The sequence below is a fragment of the Cyanistes caeruleus genome, chromosome 2 (genome assembly GCF_971803275.1).
Source record: "Cyanistes caeruleus chromosome 2, bCyaCae1.hap1.1, whole genome shotgun sequence".
NCBI classification, from domain to species: Eukaryota; Metazoa; Chordata; class Aves; order Passeriformes; family Paridae; genus Cyanistes; species Cyanistes caeruleus.
Genome location: NC_141702.1, coordinates 41,881,378 through 41,905,222, shown reverse-complemented (window position 1 = coordinate 41,905,222; position 23,845 = coordinate 41,881,378). Strand labels below are relative to the sequence as shown.

The 23,845-nt window shown below is 35.0% G+C and overlaps 1 protein-coding gene across 5 annotated transcripts in view; it reads right to left on the bottom strand.

Annotated features, from left to right (window-relative positions):
- Positions 1–23,845, bottom strand: part of GRIK2 (glutamate ionotropic receptor kainate type subunit 2) — a 353,896-nt gene that overhangs the window by 20,076 nt on the left and 309,975 nt on the right. For all 5 annotated transcript variants that reach the window (XM_086876642.1, XM_086876641.1, XM_086876643.1 and 2 more), the window contains one exon: positions 15,025–15,250. In XM_086876642.1, the coding sequence (XP_086732768.1) occupies positions 15,025–15,250 (226 nt within the window). The remainder of the gene's footprint in view (positions 1–15,024; positions 15,251–23,845) is intronic.

Sequence of the window (23,845 nt, the reverse complement as noted above, 5' to 3'; positions counted from 1 at the left end):
TTCAGTTTCTCACAAATGTCATGCATACTGCAGTCATAGGCATGACAGGAACAACACAAGAATGTTTACACATAACTGTGGAGCAGATGTTTAGATTATGAGGAACAACAAAAAACTATTTCCTACAGCCTCATACATCACAGGGCCTGAAAAACCTTCCAGGAACATAGAGTATAATCAGCACTCAGTAATAAAGACTGACAGTCACAGTTATTACATGCCGTAGGAAAGTATTAGGTACTGGCTATAGGAGAAGCACTTCCTCTATCTCCACAGAAATGTTTTTGTTTTAAAATTTACAGCCACCTCAGCTCCCTAACCCACTTTACCTCCTCTAAGTGGGATGGGATGGAAGGGACAGAATAAAGGGTCAATATTGCTTGGTTCATTCTTCCTATCTGTGGGTTCTAAAAACTCCAAGAAATATATGAAGGAAGAAAATGGATTCTCTCACTTCCCAGTCCCTGGATCTATTTTCAAACCAGCTTTTTGATGGAAAAAAAACCAAAAGTCAGTGTTTGTAGATCCTTAACCCAGACACTTCTTGTTGCATTAACATCATAATATTTTAATATTAGACATGGAGTAAACAGAAAATATTTCTTAAGTTGCAGTTACTACAATGGAAAATTCTCAGCAGGTGTTTGCTGTCTAACTCGACAGTTAACAGTCTAAACTACCCTGAATGTAAATTAAAACTTCAAACATTCAAAATCCAAACCAAACCTGCTCACTATACCTTTATATATATATGTGTGTGTGTATATATATATGTGTGTGTGTGTGTGTGTGTGTGTGTGTGTGTGTGTGTGTGTGTGTTCATCTTTGAGCTACAAGTATGGCTTTGAAAGGACAAAGTTTCTGGTTGCTGGTAAGTCAGGAAACACTTAAAATCAGTATTTTATGCTAAATGTAATCAAACCACTTTCTCAGGTGGTGTGTTTTCTAATTGTTTTCACTTCTTCACACACATAACCAATCCCCCCTGAGGCTAATTTCTGGTAATTTCTTTATAGAACCAAAGTTCATGTAGGTTCTATAAAGCTGAAATATAACAAAATAGAACAAAATGGATACATAACAAAGATGGATGATGTAGCTGAGATTTACTATATATTAATTTCCCAGACATAAATATGCAAAATAATTGATATCAAAGTTAGATGAATATTTGGGAGTTGGAAGTAAAGTAGCCATTAAGTAATTCTCGTGTTCATAAACACTTATTGCTTTAGGACTGGGAAAGGAGCATACTTAAAAATAAGAATTTGCAACTTGCTTAAAACATATCTATCCTCCACAGTGAGCGCATTATAAAACAAAACAAAACAGGATAATGATTGCCTACAATGAATAATTCAAATAAGACATGAAAATAACAGGTTTAATACTAAATACAGTCTTTCTTTTTGTAGTACGAAGATAACCTGAACAGAATGAGGATGTTTATGGATTTTTTTACTGCTTTAAATTCTCAGATCATTATTAAATTATTGTATTAGTCATTCCAGCTCTATCTTTTTTTTCACACAGGTTAGTTTTTGCACACACTCCTCAAACTATGATTATAAGCTGCTGTAAAGCATATCTCTTAGACAGATTAAACAAATGAGTGTTAGTAACATTTTTCATAGAATCTTCGTGTATTTTAACATCACAGACAACTTGAAAAGATCATAATCATAATACACTATTATCTCCCTACCCCTGTTGAATTGCACAGCTGCAAAATGGGAAGATATCATTGTTGAAACCTCTAGTGAAAAAAACAGTGGTATTATTTTTGCCACAGATAAAAGTATTTCATATTTATACAGTGCTTTCTTTTTTCAACTCGCTACGCAAATCTGGGACACTCACATATGAATAGTTTGCAAATATAGCCTCTTTGAAAGAAATATTTGTCTAACACTACCCAGCAATAAACAGATGAATTAACGAAGCCTAAAGAAATTCTTAAGTATTTCTGGTATTTCTGGTTATGTGATGATTTTGGTCAGCAGAGAAGATTATGTTGAAAGACAAGTGTAAGCTCATAATAAAACTGTCCAGACCTGAAAACTCATTTCACACTTCTGCAGAACACCCCAATCCTTTGGCGAGCTATAAGGGAAATTCTCTAAACAGTGAATGTCTTGCTACTAACTGTTTCATCATGGGTATGAACTGAGGTGAGAAGAGGCCTTGGGTGCATCTAAGTGCAAACCATACAAACACCATGTGCAGGGATGTAATACACCAGTTTTCTTCTAATTAGGAGCAATGTATCAGGCCAGAGAAATTTTAAATTTGTAGATGAGTCTTTGTCAATCCAATCCGTAGACTCATGGAACCACAGAATCATCAATTTTGGAAAAGACCTCCAAGATCATCAAATCCAACATTTAACCAAACACCACACTTTCAACTAAGCTATAGTGTAAAGTGCAACATCCAGCTTTCAGGAATAGTGATTCCACAACTGTTGTGGTGCGTTTGTGTTGTTTATACCTTAAATTGGTATGCTCTGTCACCCCTCAGTTTAGTAGGTTTGTCTCAAGTTGTATCCTCCTACCCCAGTTGTCAATCACTGTAAACCCTACCCCTTGGTCCTAAACTTTCCCTGTTCTGCCTCCCATTGAATTGTCAATCACATCTTGTACCTACCCCTTATTCTGGAACCTTCCCTGTCAATCACCTGGTTTGTGACATTCCATTGGCTTATGTGACCTATTCCACACCCCCTGTTTTCACCATTGGTTAATTTATCATAAGACTCCGCCCTGTACCCCTCCCCAGGACATCCCTCATTGGTTAAAGATTTGTACCCTCCCCTTGCTCCTGCCCCATATATAAGTTGCTGTACCTCTGTACCGCTTGTTTTTTGTTCCTGGGCCATTTGTGGACTAAACCTTTCCCTGGAACCCTTACAGAAGATGTTCCCCTCATCTTTGCCTCCACACTGCGAATGACATCTGGAAAGTGCTGTAGAGCATTTGCTCTGAGCCTCACCTCAGGTCAGCCTGCTCCTAAGGTGCATCGCGCTCTCCGCGTGATGCTGCGGGTAGAGCTAGGCGGCTCCGACAGCACGTCACACAGCTTCTTTGGATGCCCCATTACAGCACTTCTCAATGCTTCCAGCAAAGAAACCCTTCTTCATGTCCAACCTAAACCTCTCTTGGAGAAGCTTGAGGCCATTTCTCCTTGACCTGTTGCTAGTTGCCTGGGAGTAAAGGCTGGCCTTCTTGAAGGTCTCCCCTAAGCCTTACTTTCTCCAGGCTGAACCACCCCAGCTCCCTCAGTTGCTTCTCATATGACTTACTGCTATTACTCCTTATTCCTACCATTTACACAACATAGATGAATACCATACATTATGTTCCTAGGCACAAGAACATCAACATGAAGTTTTAATAATGTCACTGCTTTAGTTACATCTGTTTGCTAAATTCCTATTAGAAGCCCTTTCTCTAAGGCAGAGCTGGCTCACAACAGCTACAGGATGTTAAGTGGTTTGGCAATTCTTTGTTGATATAAAGCTCATTCTCAGCATACCTCCAAGATAGTGCTTCAATATGCTCATAATCCTGAGGCAACTATAAAAAGCAGTTCTTTCATCAAATATGATAGCTACGCATTCTTACATTTCAGAAATAATAAATTAACTGCTCAGGCAGTTGAAATTCTCAAATTAGTTTCAATACGTGGCTTGACCTGCATAAAAATAAATAATTTGCACCTCTTTTTTTTCTTGAATTATGTTCAGTTAATGAAGACAAATGTATTAATTTGTTTTAGTTATAGGAGAACTGAAGCTCAGCACTTTTGTGAACGTATAAGTGATGAATATTACAGTTCTGATTGTATGAAGGATTACAGACTAAGTGCAGGCAAGCATAAGAAAAAGCCATTCTGTCTTGGCGCATGGTTTCTTACTTATTTCTACAGAGACAGATTTGTTTATGTGTCTCATCTCCAAGGACCAGTAAAAAATTCTCATACTATGTAATATATATGGTCTGAAGGTAACAAGTAGCTTCTAAAGAACAGTAACAATAATTCTTAACAATAAAAACAAACTATTGCCTAGAATTATTATTTTTATTATTACTGCTAATACTACTTTGGATCTTTAAAACTATAGGCAGTGGGAAGATGTTTGCATGTTGAGTATTCATATTCAAAGTGATTATTCTTTTTAATTAACTAAGGGTATATAATATATACATGCACATAATATATACATGCACATAAGAAAATATGCACAGTTTTTGAGTTATGGATTGTGAGATGAAAACTTTTCTCCAGGAGCAGTACTTCACAACAGATAATAAAGGTGGCTCAGATATCCTGTGTCCCTCACAGTATCAGCAGGAAATAACTACAGATTCTGAAATCACAATGATTGAATTGACATTTGATTGGGTTTCATACTCTGCAGAGGAAATCTGGGAATATATTTGCAACAACGAAAATTTTAAACTTCAAAATTGTTCATTATTCTCAGATATGTAGAATTTTGTTACAGTTAAATCAACCAAGTGTATTGTTAACAACTTCAGGGACTAAATTTATGTATAAAGTACCTGTTATTCCTTTCAGTTTTGAAACTGCTTTTTGAAAGATTTCTGTATCATTCATAACTGTGGCTTTTCTGGTTTTACATAAATGCATTTAATCACAGATGTATAAAAAGAATAGACCTTCTGTTTACCCACCAGTGTCAGACATTAACAGAGTTACTGGAAGAGTAGAGGAAAATCTCACTGTCTCTATGGAACCTAGGGTGCTCTTTTTCTTTCATTTCTTCAAGCAAGGAAACAAATAATTCTGATTTTAGAAAACCATTTCATATTTAAGAGAAGTAACAAAAATATTTAAGAAAAATATCCTACCTGTGTCTTCTGGAAAAAAAAAATGTCTAAAACTATGTTCTGCATTGTTCACTGACTACAAACAAATGTATGCGTTAGTTGAAATAAATGTGCCAGTAATGTTCAGTGCCAGTCACTGTGCTCACTAGCACTGTTTTCTAGTCTTGCCCAAGATTTAAGTTTTCAAAACAACTCTTCAAAACATGTTACCTTTTAATTTTGGTGGAGGTGTGAAAAGAGAATTGTCATGATACAGAAAGCAGCCTTAGCAACAGAACTTTATTTCAAAGAATAAGAAATGTTTATAAACTCTGAAGTTACTTCTGAAAGGATCCATGAGATCCTTTTTTTTTTTAATGTTTTTAATATTAGCTAGTATTATAATTTCTTGTGGCTCTCTTGCTACCATAACGTTCTTTGATTTTTAGCCTAGACCTCCAGGAGGAAAGAAAAAGATAAAAAAGGAATCACCAATATGAAGGGGATGATCAATTTCTCAGGTTCTGCAAACTTTGAGACAGAGTGATTGGAAGGTATTGGGGAAATAACAGTTTTAAACATATTGAAAAGTCACTTTGACAGCTCCCTTCCTTACTGCATCTACTCACATCTGTTAAATTGCAATTGTTTTGTTTCTCCTACTGAGAGATACATTAGACCTTTTTGAAACTACCAGAAATCAGGGAAGTCTCTCAGGATTGTCTTCAGACTTGGTGTAACAGCTGCCTGTGCAGAAAACCCATTTTCTCTTCCACATCCCTGTTTCCCTATTACCACTGCTTTCTTCATGCTATGAGTATTTCCAGCCTCATTAGCAGATATATAGATAAATATGAAGCAAAATAATTCCATGAAAAAAAGGATGAACATATTCTGCTGGTTTAGTTCACTAAACCAGCTCAAATAGCTGTCAGTTTTTGCAAAGTGTAGCAGCCTTATGGCAGTTTGACATGACAGTGAAACTTCAGCCTTACTTTTGTATTCACATATGTTAGAGATACAACTGTTATGCCTGGGGGGCTTTGTTTTGGTTTTGGGGGTTTTTTGTTAGTTTTTTACTTTTTTTTTTTTTTTTAATTTAGTAAATGATCTGGTTCACAAAATCATATCTTTAAATCCTTGCTACCCTTGTTATTTCTAAGAGAAGTAAATTAAAATTGGAGGAACAGGATGAAAATGTGAAGGAATGTTTGTGCAACTGTGCAAGAACAGAGAAAAGCACCAAAGAATGGAAGCATTAAGCATGTAAAACTCTCTTATCACACACTTCTCTAGGGAAAAAAAGACTTCTCTTTTAAATCTCAAAAAGTAGTTGGAAAAGCAACAAAGAACTTCATATTCTAACCAAGAAGAAAACACTGTCAGAACTGAATTCTGTAAGAATTGAAGTAATGTGATTGATTACCTTCACTAAAACATACTGGGAATACCGAAGTAAGTTGAGTTGCAGGCAATCAGTGACTAAAATATAACACTCCAACCCAATCCTTTTGGTATATCTAGTGACCTTCTCTAAGTGTAAAAACAAACAAAAAGAAAATGGAAAAGAAAAAAAAAAAAAAAAAAAAAAAAAGACAAGGGATAAAAGGAAAAACGAAAGGGAAAGTAAAAGAAAAAAAAAAGAAAAAGAAAAAAATTACTTGTATAAGAAAAAGGTATTGAAGGAATAGACTGGAACAGAACACAATAGATTATTTCAGTTTAAAGGGACATAGAACCATCATTTTGTCCAACTGCCTGACCAATCCAGGGTTGACTAAGTAAAACCACATTGGTAAGGGCATTGTCCAAGTATCTTAAGTATCTTAAATATTGATAGGTTTGGGGTATCAACCACCTCTCTAGAAAGTACGTTCCACTGTTTGACCACTCTCTAGATAAAGAAATGTTTCTTAATCCATCTAAGATGGATTAGATCCATCTAAGATGGATTTAGATGGGACTGGATTTAGATCCAGTCCCATCTAAACCTCTCCTGGTACAGATTTGAACCAGTCCCACGCATCCTATTCAGACATGCTGTTGCAAATTGCAAAGTTCTGGTCCTTTAAAAGCCAAACAAAACATAGGGGACAACGCATTTACTCTTATTTAATCTACTTTTTATTTTGCAGGCATCCCCAAAAGTAAACTAATTTTTAGATGTTTACAAAAAAAAAAAAAAAAAAGGTTGCAAAATCTGTCTGCAATAATAATTGCAGCAAAGAAGGGGGCTGATTAAACTCTAAGGGGAGAGTTAAGACTATTCTTTTCACTTGTGTTGCATATTTAGGAAATAAATTATTTATTTGTTTGAATTTTTAGTACATTAAGCTATAATATTTGAAATTACAAGCATCTATTAAAAGATTTGTCTTGAGTAATTTATATGTCCTGCTGTGTCTGATTTAAAACTTTCTATATTTGGAAATATACCCTCAAAAAAAGACAGATAGTGAAATATTTTGTAAAATACCTGCATTTAGAACATGGTCAGGTCAGCTAAAAATGTTCAGTATTATAACATAAAAACTTTTACTGTGAATACTTCTTACAGGTAACTCCCTAGAGACAGAAAATGTAATATAAATCAGCTGAATCTATACATAGTTACAGAATCCAACAAGGGAATTAACTGTTATACATTTACTGATTAAACAATTTATTTGTTTAAATTTTCTTTGAATCCAGCAACCTACCACTGAAGTAGGAAGAATGCTATTGTATTTAATTTATTAATGACTTAGATGAATACAAATAATTAATGAAGTCATATTCCTAGAGAAGATATCAAGTAGCAGATCATAAATTATTGTCTGAAATTCTTTTTTTTTTTTTCTGCAGTGGAATCTTTAATTTAAGTGAGTGGAGTGTGAAATACTATTGCTAGATTCTATGACTTATGAAATTATATTAATTTTACTGTCTTCAAAATGCACATGCTCCAAACAACACTTTAATTACATGCTACACAGCTGACTGAAATTCAAAAAAAAATTACAAAAGAAAGGAAACTAACCACATTCTTTGCTCTGAGTTTACAACGATAATATTTAAAAATGTTAAGATTGGCTACATTATGCAAATATATACGAAGAAATTTCTACATGTAAGTGATGCACATTACATTAGTTGGCCAAAGAGATTTTTTGGAATTCACATGTGTGTGGGCACAATTTTGACAATCTCTTAGAACAATGTACTGTGAAAGATACAGGTTTTTTGTGTGAGAGGTAAAAATGTCTGTAAAAAAAGACATTTTATTTGATATTTTATTTGAATTTACAGAAGAGAGAACTTCACTTAAAAAGGCATCTCTGAATCAATAGAACATGAGAACCTTGAAGTATTGTTCCAGGCTTTGAACTTAAGTGTGTTTGCTGATATCTGGGACCTGCAGCAAATGCATTTCTGCTGAAAGGCTGTTGATTTTACTCATATATTTTTCTTTTTGACATGTGAGGTATAACTTGCAACAGAGTAGTTGCTAACTTTCTATTGTGAATTTATAAATATACCCTATGCAGATCTGGTTTATGCACTTACATGAATTAACTTTACTACCTCTATTTGTGTTACTATTGCAAGTTCTTGAAACTTGGTATAATGAGTATTTATGTAAGACTTTTCTTGCAATGAAATGCTGGAAATGTTGACCCCAAAACACATAACATCATTCATATCCTGATAGGTGTATTTTGTGCCCATGCACAGTGAAGAGTCTCTATATAATCAGGGGAGTGCACTTTGTTTTTTTAAACAATTTTTGAGTTAACAATTAGCTTTCAAAGATCTGAATGTTAAACCCTTTCCAGCTTTTTTCAGGGCATCTTGGTAGTCCATCAATATAGGAGTGCCAGGGACACAAAGAGTGATGTGCTCTAGAAGAGTCATACTTTGATCCACTTGATCACAGCTAGCGAAAAGTTAGTCAAAAAACCTTGTAAAAGTGAAGAGAACCATGTAACAGATTCAAAAATTCTTCTAATTATATATTTCAACTGAGGCAGTATTGATAATAATAGCAGAATTTAATTGTATTAAATGCACAGGAATAAAGGATAAAGACATGGGTATTTCACCTTCTCAATTTTTTTTTTTGCCTCACCCTTATCAGGTGTTTTAGGAGCATCACTGCTGCACTACTAAAGCCCCCTCTTAAACTAATTCTGCAATTTTCTGCAGCTCAGCAACAGAGAACCATTAGAGAAATGACAAGCCTTAATTTCTTCTATGCACCATATCTATATACTGCTTTCCATTTTGTACTTCTTAAGAGCTAGAAGAAATACATGGAAATTTTAAGGTTACTTACACATGCCATTTGTCATTTTCAAAATGTCAAAGGCATTACTTTGCATATATCTCCACACACCCAGAATTTGTCTGGCATATACGAACGGGATACTCCTCATCTGCCACATAAAGGCAGATGATCTGAAAGGTGCATGCTCAGTAGATCTATTCATATGGAATCAGTTCCAAATATTCACTTGTCAGCCTTCTATGTGCTCCAGGTTCAACACAGAAGCATTGGCAATTCGGTAGAAAATCTGCCCAAGCCAGATGGGAACTAGCCTGCTGTCAAACATGCTGAAGAGAAACAGGAATTTAGAAAAGAAATAAGAACCTGACACACCATCCCAAAGAGATGAAGTATGATTTTTCCAAAAGATGATTTCAACTATGTTGCTTCCAACTGGAAAGTAGAAAATTAAAAGGAAAAAAAGAAGGGGAAAAAAAAATAAAAAAAAAAAAAAAAGAAAAAGCCAAGAAAAGTAGCCTCACAGAGCATTAAGGCATTAACATAAAGTGTCTAAAAGCTACATTTCTAACCTTTCATGTGGTTCACTTCACATTAGAAAAGATGTTAATAAATATTCATGATGGAAAATAGCATTGTCAGTTAATATTACTGTGACTTACATATGAATGTTGACCATAGGAAATTCACATTAACTGTATTTCAGTAAGACATAAAAAGTAGATTGCTGGATAGTCCAGGTTTTCTTGAAAAAAATGCTACTATTTTTGTTTGATAGGATGATTATAAGCATTTGGATGTACCATAAACAATTAGGAGTTCATGGTAATGATAAATTTAGGCCCAACTGGGCTTTCTCCAAGAACAACCCAAATTTCAAACAAGCATGGTGATGAAATGGGAAAATGTAACTACTGAAAATTAGAATAAACACTTCTGATTATCTGTAATGGAAAGCATAAGTTGCCCTGCACACCCAAATGGTTTGTTCTCCCTCCCTCCTCCTCTCCTACTCTTCCTTTGTTAATTTTGTCTTTGTGTCTTTTCACTCTTCTTCTTCCTTTCTTCCCTCCCCTTATTCCTCCATTGAACATCAGTATTGGATGATGAGGTGAATGCACCCACAAAGACAAATTCCAACCACTAAATGACACTTACGTGCATTTCTAATAGATAACCATGGAATGTACATATCCATACTATTAGAATATAATACAAATTAGAAAGCAACCATACACCATGTTGACAATTATATATAAATAATTTTCCTTTCAGCCAGAGTCACTGATGAAGAACACAGACCTAGCAAAATAATGTCTCCTGATAAAACATGCCAGAATAAAGCAAATAAAAACCCCTTGCATGTGGATCTTCAAACTGGAAGATAAAAAAAATTAGCCAACAAATGTTCTGTAGCAGAGCAACTGTTATGAGTTTGGTTACAGAGGTATAAACAATGTTGCAGAGAGAAAACAAAACAAACACAATCCATTACAAAGTTCTCCCTTATCTTCTCCAAAGTATCTATAAGAGATCCAAAAGTTGCTATAAAGTATCTATAAGAGGTCTGGTTCCAAGACTGTTGTTCTCTTTTCATTAGAAAACAAGTATCCTAGTGTATAAAAAACTTTGATTTAAAAACTTACATCATTAGAATCAATTATTGTATGCATAATTTGCCAAATTCACTCACCCTAGTTTATGTTTCACTGCCGCAAACATACCATACAGAATTCTGTTTTGCACCTATTTCAAGCATCACTGTATCTTGTAGATATTAAAGATGTGTACTGATTCTGATGATCCTATTTTGTGCCAAAAGTACATTGTTTCCAATTTCCTTCCCCAAAAGTTACATTTTAACAATCTAAACTTTCTTCACTAGTGATTTTAGAGGAAATAAAATAATCATGTAAATTCATATTTTCCGTCTCCATTTTTTGGGGGAAGGATTTTATATCCATGTTCTCCCTGATCCATTGGGCTTTTTTTCTCCTAATCTTGTGCAACTTTCTACCTCTAAATTTAAAATACCAACATCATGATCGGAGGGCTTTTATGGCAGTACTCTAAACTGGTGCTATATTTTCTTGGTTGCATCTTCCAGGTAATAATCTTGTCATAAACTGATAGCATATTCTTCTGTTAGGAAAGCTTTTAGCTGTTCTTCTTGTAGCTGCTTAAAGGCAAGCAAACTATATTCTCACTAATTATTATTCTGTTGTCTTCCGAATAATCAAGATATGTTGCACCTACTTCCTTTGGTGCTGCTTTCCAAAAGTAACCATATCCTTTCTACCAAAGTCAACATAAGACCTGCAACATCTGTATCCTACAAATTTAAACTTTATGAGCAAAGACTTCTAAATTTCAAGCCACTAGTCCAGGAGATAAGATGTATTTTTGGCAAATTTTGCAGATGACATCTATATCGTCCCAACGCCATGCCTGTAACACCCTATGAAGTTTAAAAAGGACAAGTGCTGGATTCTGCACCTGGGATGGGGCAATCCTAGCTGTGTGTAATGACTAGGGGAAAAGGCTGAAGAGCAGCACTGCAGAAAGAGACCTGTGGGCCCTGGTCCATGGCAAGTGGAACATGAGCCAGCAGTGTCCTGGCAGCCAGGAGGGCCAACCCTGTCCTAGGGGGCATCAGGCACAGCATGGCCAGCTGGGCAAGGGAGGGGATTGTCCTGCTCTGCTCTGAGCTGGGGTGGCCTCACCTCAGTGCTGGGGTCAGTTTTGGGCATTGCAATATAGCACATTAAACCATTAAAGAGCATGCAAATGAGGGCCACAAAGATGGTGAAGGGTCTTAAGCAGAAGCTTTATGAGGAGCAGCTGAGGTCACTTGGTCTGTTCAGCCTGGAGGAGACTGAGGGGAGACCTTACTGCAGTTACACCTTCCTTTTGAGGGAAAGAAACAGGACAGGTACCAATCTCTTCACTGTGGTGACTAGTGAAAGGTTAGAAAAAATATGAAGCTGAGTCAGGGGACGTTTAGGTTTGATGTCAGGAAATGGTTCTCTACCCAGAAGATGGTTGGACACAGGAACAGGCTCCCCAAGGAAGTGGTCACAGCATCAAGCCTGTCTGATTTCAAGAAGTGTTTGGGCAATGCTCTCAGGCACAGGGTGTGATTTTTAGAGTGTCCTATTCAGGGTTGTGAGTTGGTCTCAATGATCCTGATGGGTCTCTTCCAACACAGCATATTCTGTGATTCTGTGATTGTAAAAACACAAGTAGTTCTGTATTGTTCTTGGAGATGGGTTGCTTCTCAAATAGGCAAAAGCAATAACATATTCTGTGTGTGAAGCCATTACACTGCAGTTTTCCAAGCACTTGACAAGTTACTTGTAGGATTATTAACTCTAAAAAGATATTACTCAGTTGCATGTCTATAAACTTCTTTCACAGTCATTAAATAATGATGTAATCTACTTCTATAGATATAACCATGTCATAAGTTCTTTTAAAGTCTCCAGAATTATTTTTTCCTGTAGAAATGAGATTAGCTATAATGCATGAGAACATTTTGCATTATCCACTGCTCTGTAATACTTTTTAGCTTCCATAAAGCAAAATATTTAATAAAACTATCTGACAGACACCATGGAAATGCTTCTTCATAAGGATTCCTTTCAAATGTATGTGCAAACTATGCATCATTCTAGCAGAGGCTGCACAATCCCTTTCCTCTGAGACTGTGCATCTAATACACAGGATATAAACCCATTATAAATGTCAGCTCTCTCAACAGCATTTTATAGATACTGCTGAAATATTGGATTAATCTCTTATTCTTAGCTGTTTTGGGAAAGCCCCAGATGTTGTTTTGTTCTACCTTCATTTCTTTTGTAAAAATTTTTACTTTACGTCCTATTTTACATTCTGTTCTATTTCCACTTATGAAGCTGTCATCTTTTTTTCAGATCTTTCTTCAACTTCTTTTGTTAAGTTTAACACTGTTTCAGCTCTTATTTTACCTCCTTTGGTGATTGCAGTTTCCTGCAGGTATGTCCTCTATTTCTTTTATCTTGACTCAAGACAACTGACAGCTCACATATCCCCTTGTACAACACTAATATTTCTCTTGACATAGACAATTTCTTGTTGCTTGGAATCTTGTGGATGAATAAGACCTGAATAATGCTCTGATATGACTCAAAGTTATTGAAGAAATAGTGCCCACTGTCCCCATATAAGGTAGGGAACAAAAACCAACAGACAGTTTGCTCAACTTCCTTGCCTCTTTACATTCAACTTTTCTTCTCCTAAACTTAAACTCCAATCAGCTCCTGGATTTAGCATTGTTTTAAAGCTGCTTTCTCTGGTGTTTATGATGCTTCTCTGACTTAACACATAAATAGAACAATTTCTAGAGTGTTTTTGTCTCTCTGATTCCTGTTAGCTTGGCATTTCAATGTTCACTTAAATTTCTGGGACATGCCTCAGATGCTTCACAAATTTGCATGTGGATTATTCAAAGATTATAAACTATCCCTAAAATATTACTTTTCCCATACTAAACTGAAATGGAAGGTAGGTTTTATCCTCAAAATAACAAAAAGGCATATAAATAAGAAAATATAAGATGCCAAAAAGACCAGCAGGACTGAAGTCCAGTCCATTCTGTCACTTGCATGACTATAGAACATATTCAGCAATACAAGAGCCACAATAGAACAGGGTGGAAAAATTGGTATGAATCAAGCTAGATTCCTAACAACTAACTATTAAAAGACAGAATGAGAAGAATCATAATTTCTTCAGCAGGTATCCATTAAATAGAAAATTACTGAAATAATGAAAATTGCAAAAATGTTATTGAAGTAATATATTCAACATATAGGCAAATCTGTATTTGATAATACTAGGTACCTCTTTGTCCAAGATATGCCAGTAATCTTTATTTCTTAAAATTCCATGTGCTTGATTTATACTACTGGACACAACTTTCCCAGTACAATGATGTAACATATGTTATTAGCACAGATAAAAACAGTACCAAACTTAAGACCTGTCTCAGAAAAATAAAAGTATATCTGCATAAATCACAAAATTATAAATTATTGTTCAAAATGAAATTTAAATAAATATTTGCCTGAGAAATAAGTCAGCAGAACAACTTTACAATGTTAAGTAGAATAATTGTGCAGTACTCACAACTTTTGTGTCACACCATTTTTGTTCCCATCTATTCTGAAATCTAATCTCGTACCTTCACCTCATGTCCTTGAAAAAATCACTGCACTCAGTGGGTACTCATTTCTTGCTGAATCCCATTCTGTGGATTCTAGGAGCCAAGCAACAGCTAAGCTAACAGCTGTAGTTGGATTGTAATCTTGCAACTAAAGTTTTGTACTTAGTAAAAAGCAGCCGACCTGGAAAAGTCTTAAAGGATTGGAATTGTCAAGCCAGTATGCAAACCATATTCCAGAAGGCTAAATCAATATTTGTTTTGTTTTGTGGCATGGTATGGAATCTTTCCTCCTCTTTTAGCAATCTCAGCAATTAACCCTCTCACTTTAAAAGAATCAGCCCCATTTGCTAATGTAAGTCTTCCACTAATAGGACTTCATTCTCTGAACACAGAGATAAACATCTTTAAAACTTTTTTTTATAAAATAAAGTTCTGTGAAAAGTACTTTTGCTGCTGTTGTTGTTGAACGTATGGAAGGCACCAAGTAAGACAAATTTATCATATGAAAATACCAAACCATTTATAAAGTAACTACTGTTTTGTTTGGAAAATACAACAAAATCCATAAACTCACAAAATATGTATTGTGCCTGGTTGGGAAAAAAAAAAATAAAGGTGAATGCTGGGAACGTAGAGAAAGGAACAGTGTATAGGATGTTTCCTGTACTGCTGCGGCAACAACTAAGATTAATGAACAGAGAACAAGTGGTTGACATATCACCTACCCATGGGAGTTCCAACGCCATAACCTTTGGAGTCTATCAGGCCTCCAATCTGTGTAAGGTTACAGTTCCTCTGTGTGACAAACTCAATGGTTGTGGACTCCATTAAAAATGCGTAGTCAGAGGTAAGCACGCGTTGGATACCTTCTTCATTACTTTTGACAAGTACTGACTGCCTCCTGCTGCTCATGAAGGCCCACATCTTGTCATAAGTGGAGATTTTGGATTTCTGAAAGGCAAATATTAAATGCAATATGAATAAGAATAATATGCTTATACAAATGAAAGCAAACTCTCGATTTGCACATTGATCTCCTCTCGGATTTTACTGTGTCAGGTTTTACCAAGGCAATTTTCTAAGGATTTCTGTGCCTTTCATCTCAGCTGCACTTCTCATCTTCTCCATGTGAAAATAAACAACTGGACACATTATCAAATGTGAAATATCTGTTGTTTATCTCTTTTCATTGTTTATATGTTTTTATGCAGAAGGAAAGCCTACAAGTAGTTCAGGTCAGTGGAAAACTACTAAGTATTTCACTCTAGAAAAGATAATCAACTATGTTGTTGAATTTTGTGGGAGAATATGTGGATTCTGGTACAAATGAAATAGTGAAATTTTGCTGTTATTTCAATCACTCAGCTGAACAGTTCTGAAAACCTAATGCATAGCATGGCAATCTGAAGTAATCAAAGCACTTACAGATGGCAGTGTGTGGAGAAAACAGTTGTGAAGGACAAGTTCATGAAGATAGCATTTTATCTATTGTACATGACAAAAATACTTGGAGAAAGATTTTAAGTAAGAGATAATATCACCCTCTGGTCTAAAGGCTAGTTTGCCTTACAGAAATGGACTTCTGAAAGTCCTAAAAATTAATATGTGTTTTCTGATTTAATATTTCTAGAATACAAAGAACTGCTGCGGTAGGAAGGGAATCAGTAATTTGGGACAAAGGAGTCAGTAGTTTGGAAGAAATTGTTGCTGTGCAACTACAGAGGAGTTGCTTCCTTTTTTTCACCTGAGTTAGTTTAAAAAGAAGGTAATTACCTTCTCCCATTTTTGTAAAACGCAGTGCTTAAGAGATCATAATGACTGGACAAACTGAAGTTATTAGAAATACTGAACGTTTTATAACCCATTTGTCCCATCTGTTTAATAACACTGCAAACGCAAGATGTATCAAAAAATGCTCTGTAATGTTAAATTTTGCCTAATAAATAAAATGTAGAAATATCATGTAAACATTAGTATTATCAGACTTTTTAAGCTGCCTTTCCTCTTTTAATGTGAGTTTAATATTTCTGCCATCAGCTCTGGAAGAAATATTAAACAAAGATTGACACTACAATCATTTCTCAAGTTCACTGATTGGCAGTCAGAATTTCTCACCCAAAAGAGAGTTAGCAGTGTATTGGAATGAAAAGAACATTTAGGAAAAAAGAGATTACTTTGTCCCCCTGCTGATACAATCCAAGAGTTCTTTTGCTATGCTTGGAGACTTAGCAAATCAAGCATTTGAACTAAGTCTAGTGTCAATGCCAAAACTGAAGACTTTAAAAGCTCTGCATTATGTAAATTGTTATTGTATTGAACATAATGTGGGCCAGAGTGCAAAAGATTTTAGCAACAATGAAAGAAGAAGACATTTTTCTTCAAAATATTCTGTGAACATAGAGAACGCAAAATAGAGAGGACCAAATAGATAGGGTCTCTCCTCATACTGCTTGTATTTTGAAATCAAATAAATCTTCCTAGCATTTAATGTTACACTGTAGCATAATATACTTGAAGAAATGCACATGAGCTCTGTAGAAGTCTAAGTTAATGTGCAATACAGACAGGTTGGAAATAATTTTTTTTTCATTATTTGCAACATTTTACTGAGTACCCTTATTTAATTCTTTTATCATACAGTCTTTACCCCAGTAAATATTTTAGCTGCTATAAATAATCTGAGCAATATTGGCAGAGAAAATAATTATAATAAATGCTTAGATGCACATTGCTGACACGTGGTAGGGGAAGGAGAAGAAAAAGACAAATGGGATACAACAAAAAAAGTAGACAAGGAACTGTAATGCATATGTATGTTACTATTTTTTGTTGAGAAAAAATCAAACTTCAGGATGAAAAAATAATAGCAAGGGGAATGTTTGCTTTCTACTCAATCACTAGAACATGTGAAAAGAAATACAATATCCTTTAAAGGACGAAGTGTTCATATTATGATGACTGATTTAATCAGCTAGGATGAAGCCACTGCTACTATTGAAAAGACAAGAAAGAAGGTCATCAACAAAATCAGAGAAAGCTCCTGCAGAGGACAGCTCATTTACTGGAATAATTAAAATGAAACAAAAACATTAAAAGAGTCTGATTAATGATTAATTAAGAAGAGGAGACAAAACCGTGAATACTAGTGCACATGGCTCACCACTGTAAAGTTGACAAGGGTGACAGAAAGTGCACAAATGTGAATGCTTTTCCCCTACTTTCTTCCACCCCTAAAAGCTGAAATTATGCCAAGGAATAATGCCACTCTACTTCTGAACCCTTTGTTTTTGCAGTTTTTTTAATGCACAAGAGATATTTTTTTTTCAATCTAAAATTATGGAACCTTCTTCATTTGATTTAGGAATATATATTACCACAAATAGTTGTCCTGTGTTTGCCAAAATACTCAGCAGACTCATTGTGAAAATCAAGAAGTCAGAACAATGAAAAGCATCAGGAGCCCAGTTGACATTGAATTAAAGATAATGACACTCCAACATGCTTCCTGTGGTTATGACTGTATCATTCATACTGTGAGAAGCAGATGCTGCAATTTACATTGTTTCCACCTTCTTTCACTGTGTGCAAATCAATCTGGCTAATCAGCCTATATACTCCATCAATTAAGTATATTATTTTATCTTGTGTTAGTTAACCATATTGTTTCATCTAACTGGAAATCACTGTTGGGACATCCAACCTAACTTGAAATCACCCAGAAATGATGCTTGTCTAAGATGACTTGTGATGACATGATTTACCATGCTTGTGTTCCCTCAGGAGTGCTGAAGACAAGGTAAATAAGAGTAGTAAGAAAGCTGCCTATGCCTTGAATTTCACTGGAAGAAAAAAGAGAACTAACTCACAGGAAAGCTGGAAATGAAAAAAATTAAGCAAATCTAGAAACTTATTTCAACATCAAACCTGATGCACGAAATGGTAGTTCTGAAATGACATTCAGAGAATACCATCAGTGTCATACTCAGCGTTCATGAATTAAACATCATTGGAAGGAAGATAACTGTGCTTGTCAGGGACCACAACTGGAACCATGGCAAAGGCTCTAAGTTAGTCATAGTCTAATGCTATGTAAAATATGGATCTGGAAACAGAATGAGTCATTGTCAGTAATGTTTTACTTACTGCTCCATCCTGGAGCTCTGACTTGGAAAGAAATACTTGTCAGCAGGACTCTGGGCCACAAGATTAGAAAAATATCAGAATGTTGAAAATATGACAGAATAAGCAAGGATCAAAGTACATGGAAGCAAACCTCATGATACAAGTCAAGAGTGGATAAATGCACAGTAAAAATGTGCCAGACTAATAATGACATTTCTCTACGAAGGAAAAATTACAGATCCATTAATGGAGATTTTTATTTTAATGATAGCTTACAACTTCTTTCCTGGCTTCTAAAAGCATTTAGGTGCCACAGAAAATGCTTCAACTTTGCTTTCACCCATGAAATATTTAAACTCAAAAGAGTCTGTAGTAAGTAAGGAAAGACTGAAGGTAATTAAGATTAAATTGTGAGAAAAAAAAAAATATCATCAACCCAGTTCTGATATATTTTATGAAAGCACTCTCCACCACATGAGAATTAAATCATCACAGTCATTATGTGAGGAAAAAAACCCAGAGACAGTGCCCTACTACAGTATTTTCTATTCATGATGCTGAGTATAACTGCTTTGTGACTTTTGTTTTCCTGTGCATTGCATGCTTAGTGGACACAAGTCACTCTTCTTAAAGTTGATTCATGGATTTTTTTAAAGCCAAAGGAACAATGCCCATTCATTCTGACCATATGTAATGGACAAACTATGAAATGCCACCTCTGAACGACTTCACCAAACTCATCACTTATGCATCTGCACTGACAAAAATATGACACATGAAAAGAGATTTCAAAAAAACCAATGAGCCTTATCAAGGTGTCTAACATGGTCTCAGAACATCTTTGATGACAACCTGGAAGGATAGGGACTGGACAGATGGAGCAACTACAAGTGGAGAAATGGCAGAGAAAGTGGTAGTTAACATCTCAAGCCAGATTAGCATCTTGTCAAGGTTTGACTATCTCAGGGGTCAGTCCTAGACCTGATACCACTCACTATTTTTAGAAGCTGTTGGGAAAATGGTACCAAAAGCAGCCTTATCAAGTTTGTGGATGACACAAAACAGCGAGGAGAGGCAGAAATACTGAAAGAAGGAGCTACTGTGCAGATAGGTCACAAAAGGTTTGGAAATTAGCATAACAGGAAATGCATGAGATTTAAGAAATATAAATTCCAGTGCTGGGAAAAAGTACTCCCAAGCATCCACACTGGCTGGAAATTGGCTGGTGGGAGTGAATCTTAGCTGAAAAGAACTTAAGGTCCCAAGAAGAGAGCTAGCAGAATTCAAGTAAGCAGCCCATCTCTGTAGCAGGAAAGCTGACTGACTGCAGGCAATATCAGCAGACTATAGCCAAGCCCAGAATTAGGGAAGTGATTAATCCACAATACCTGGCATTTGTCAAGCCACACCAAGAATGCTGTGTCCAGTTTTCGTTCTCTGTCCAAAGACATGTTAAAATTAGATAGTGCCCACCAAAGTGGTTAGAAGATTGGAGATCTTAACTTACAAAGACTTATATAAAACTGTGTTGTTCCTTGAATGCAAGGCTTACAGATAATATAATCACCTTCTTCCATTACCTAAAGAGAATGTTAGAGAGAAGCTGAAGGTACTGTCTTCATTAGGATGTGTGGTGTCAGCATAAGAGGCAACAGCCAGCACTGATAATGAGAAATTCCCTGAGTATATAAGGAAAAAATTCTTCACCATGAGAAAAACTAAGTATTGGAACATCTAGCTCAGAGAAGTCATAGAATCAGCTCACTGGAAATATTTGAGACAGCTTAATAACTCAATATTCAGTAACTCTGAATAAATTAATGTTGCATGCACCCTGAATAAGTTTGTTTCAATTAGAAAATCAGATCTCCTCTAACAAGAGTAAGGGACTTCTAGAGATCCCTTCCAACTTTGAGTTTTCATGGATTTCTTTGATTCCTTATCATTGTGAACTTATGTTTCATACGTGACCCTTTGGAAATCCTGAACATGAGTATAGGAATCCAAACTTAACTGTTCATGTAGTAAGTTATTTTATTAATTCCTTATTCTTTTTTGTAAAGTTGGCATTTTGTTTTGACATATGACCTAAATCTACACAGCTGTGAAATAAACTAGAAAATACATTTCTGATGTTCTTAATAAGGCAAAAGTACTAATGTATCCCAAGTGTTTTTCTAAACATAAGAAGGCTAGATGTCAAATTTAGGTGAAACAAATATTATAGTCAATCCTCTTACTGCTCATAGATGTTTTAAAATATCTGGGGTATGTGTCCAGTATTTTAGGCCGCAGAGAATTAGTACCATTAATAGAGAAATCAACAAAGTTAATTAATGGAATACATTTCAAATCATAGTGCGACAAGCTTAAAACTGAGAGAACAAATGGACTAAGGTAAAGAATGCTTTAGAAATCCTGTCATTCTCCTGAAGTATTATAAATACAGCAAAACTCAAAGATAAGGCTATCAGAAAGAATTTGAACAGTAGAATAAATGAAAATAAATTGTACAGAAACATAAGTACACTGTTCACCTGCCTGTAGTCTCACCAAATGGAAATTTGTGAAGGCTGACTGCTACTGTTCAAATACCTATCAGTGACTGATGATATGTTATCTGCATTGTGTACCTCATATACTTTATTTTTTATGTAATGTATATCTGTGTACACTGATCCACCTCTTCAAGTTCTTAATATGAAACTGAACTCTTTTGAACAGGTACTGTTTTCTCCAAACAACTCAAAGTTTCTGAAGTGGACAACAATGATCCATTACTGGGACTTCTGAAGAGTAATATAAGAATATAAGTAATATAAGGAAATAATATAAGGAAATAATGTTAAATACAAGAATTAGAATTACTAATTTTTTATCTTTCCACACTTAATTTTTAACTTTCATAAATCACTACACATCTTGCTGAAGATACTTTGTTTTAAATAGTACATTTACTTTTTTTTTTTAATGACCAAAACAATTTCCAGTTTCTCATAAGTCTTATCTAGTTCTACACTCCAAAAGTGCTATTTTTGAGGCAGTTAAAGCATTATAATTAGTGATTTTGACATGGCTGAGCATGTTGTGTGTAAAACACAATTTGGTCTTAATTGCATATCTGCACCTGATGCCTCCACAGGATGATACAATACCATACACAATCCAGACTTAAATCAGCTCAGCTGTCCTCTATCACCCAACAGATAAACTTAATTCAAGTGGGCTTCTGAGTATCATCTAATTTTTGGAATGATTTAGCAAGTAGTTATAAATACCAGTTTCTTTAATACAATATTTTCTTTATTGTCTCCTAGAACTTTTAGACTAGATACTTCTCAATCATCACAGAAAAATGAAAGACATTTTTTCATCTTGGTCTCATTCACAATAACCCTTTGACCTCAGAGTATTATTTTTCTACTTTTTTTCTTCTTTTTTTTCCCCTTTTTTTTCCCCTTTTTTTCAGAACCACTGAGGCCTGAAAACCCCTAAGTGAACCAGACAATTTAGATTTTGTTGTGTCAGCATAAAAACAATAAAAGTAATGCATACAGCTTTCTCTCCTCCATAATGGCAGTTTTTATGGTCCATAGAGCACAAATGAAAAGAGGAAAGGTGTTTCTGCCAAGAATAGAGCTACAAAGAATGAAAAATGCAGTGCTCAGAGAAAGACATTTTCACTCTTGCCCTGATTGTGCTGACTTTTTGTTTTGAAACCCAAAGATTTTGAACAAATGTTAAATATTTCAAATAACTTACGGATAAAAAACCCCAAACCATAATGTTATTGAAATAAGTTTTTGCTATCAGCTTTGACCTGGAAATAGGTAAAGACTTCAAAGCTCCAAAATCACTAATGGATTTCAGAAAACTTTCTTGCCTTTTATACCAGAATGATACATAGTCCTCTACTGAATAATAACTATCACAAGAGCTCTTCTTGTAAAATACTGTGGAAGATGACAAGTGTCATATATCTCACATTTCTGCAGGATTCTTCCCTTATAAATAGGAATAAGAATTTAATCAAACTTAGTCTGTTTCTAAAGCATATCCTATATTCTGGATGTTTGTAAAGATAAACCTGTTTCTGCTCACTGCCTGTTCTGAGATACAAATCGCACATATGGAACTCCACACTTCATTTGCACTATATCTGAAAACAATCTCACTTTCCAAAAGCACTGACTGCATAGTTTTTATCATTGGAACTGAGCATGAAGGTCACAAATATTACTTTAAATATTACCTCTAATAGAGCAAGAATTTGTCACAATGCCAAAATTTTAACAAACGCATTCTCACAACATTTGTACCTATTTGAGAGATGTTTGTGCAATATTCAAAGCATAATTAATATGTGCTATTCTCAAAATAGCAACAATACTGTTGCTGTTGAGATTTGATATAAAATTATTTGACAGCATTAGAAGCCAAACTCAGCATTGCTTTGGTCAAAGATTTTGAATGAGCAGAAGAGACAGAAAACCCATTAATTATTATTGGTCTTTTCCCCAAGAAAACATAGTTAAAAACAAATACTATTTCATTGTCTGCACAGGTTTCAAAAACTAAGCAGAATTTCCACTGTCATTTTTTCCTAATGGCACCACTCAAGCAGCAAGAAGTAGCATTAACTATTGCTTGTAATGATAGTCATCAAAATGAGCCTTGCTGCACAGACAGGGATTTTTCTCCTAATAAGTTCACCTATCAGTTCTGTTGACAGACATAAAAAAACTCTTTACATCCAAAACGGCCAATAATTTTCATTATTTTGTCACAAAATAGCCAATGTAAAATATTTGCTGTCTATACATTAGCATAAGCCACCACTGAGGTATTTTGCTATGGGATTTGGGTTTAGCATTCTGTACTTTTTTATTACACACAGTAAATTACCAACCACATTGGACCATATGTGCTAGCAGCTGAGTCTTTCTCTGTACTTTTCTGACCTTGGTGACTAGAAAATTTGAGTTAATTCAGGCAAGCAGGATTGATGCCATATGTGGTTGTTCTCAAAGGTGTAGAGGAGTGGTGGGATACTGATCAGAAGAATTTTTTGTTAGCAAATCTGTCAGATCTTGGAATAATTCTGGCAGTTTTATCTTTAAACACCTTTAGTTTCCTAAACAATGTACTTGAGAAGATAAGCAACATAGCTCTTAAGGAGCTGCTTCCCTCCAACAATAGAAAAAAATAATAAGGAAAAAAATCTAAAATATCTGGAATTAAAAGTTACAATAAATAACAGATAAGCTTTTCAGCCAGATTGGTTCCTGATGAATACATCATGAAAAATTCATCTAAACACCTAAATGAATTTACATATTTTTTTGTTAATGATGCATACAGAAAATACAGACAATAACAGAGTTATAAGATCTAGTTTTGAGTACTTTTAGAACTGGTATATAT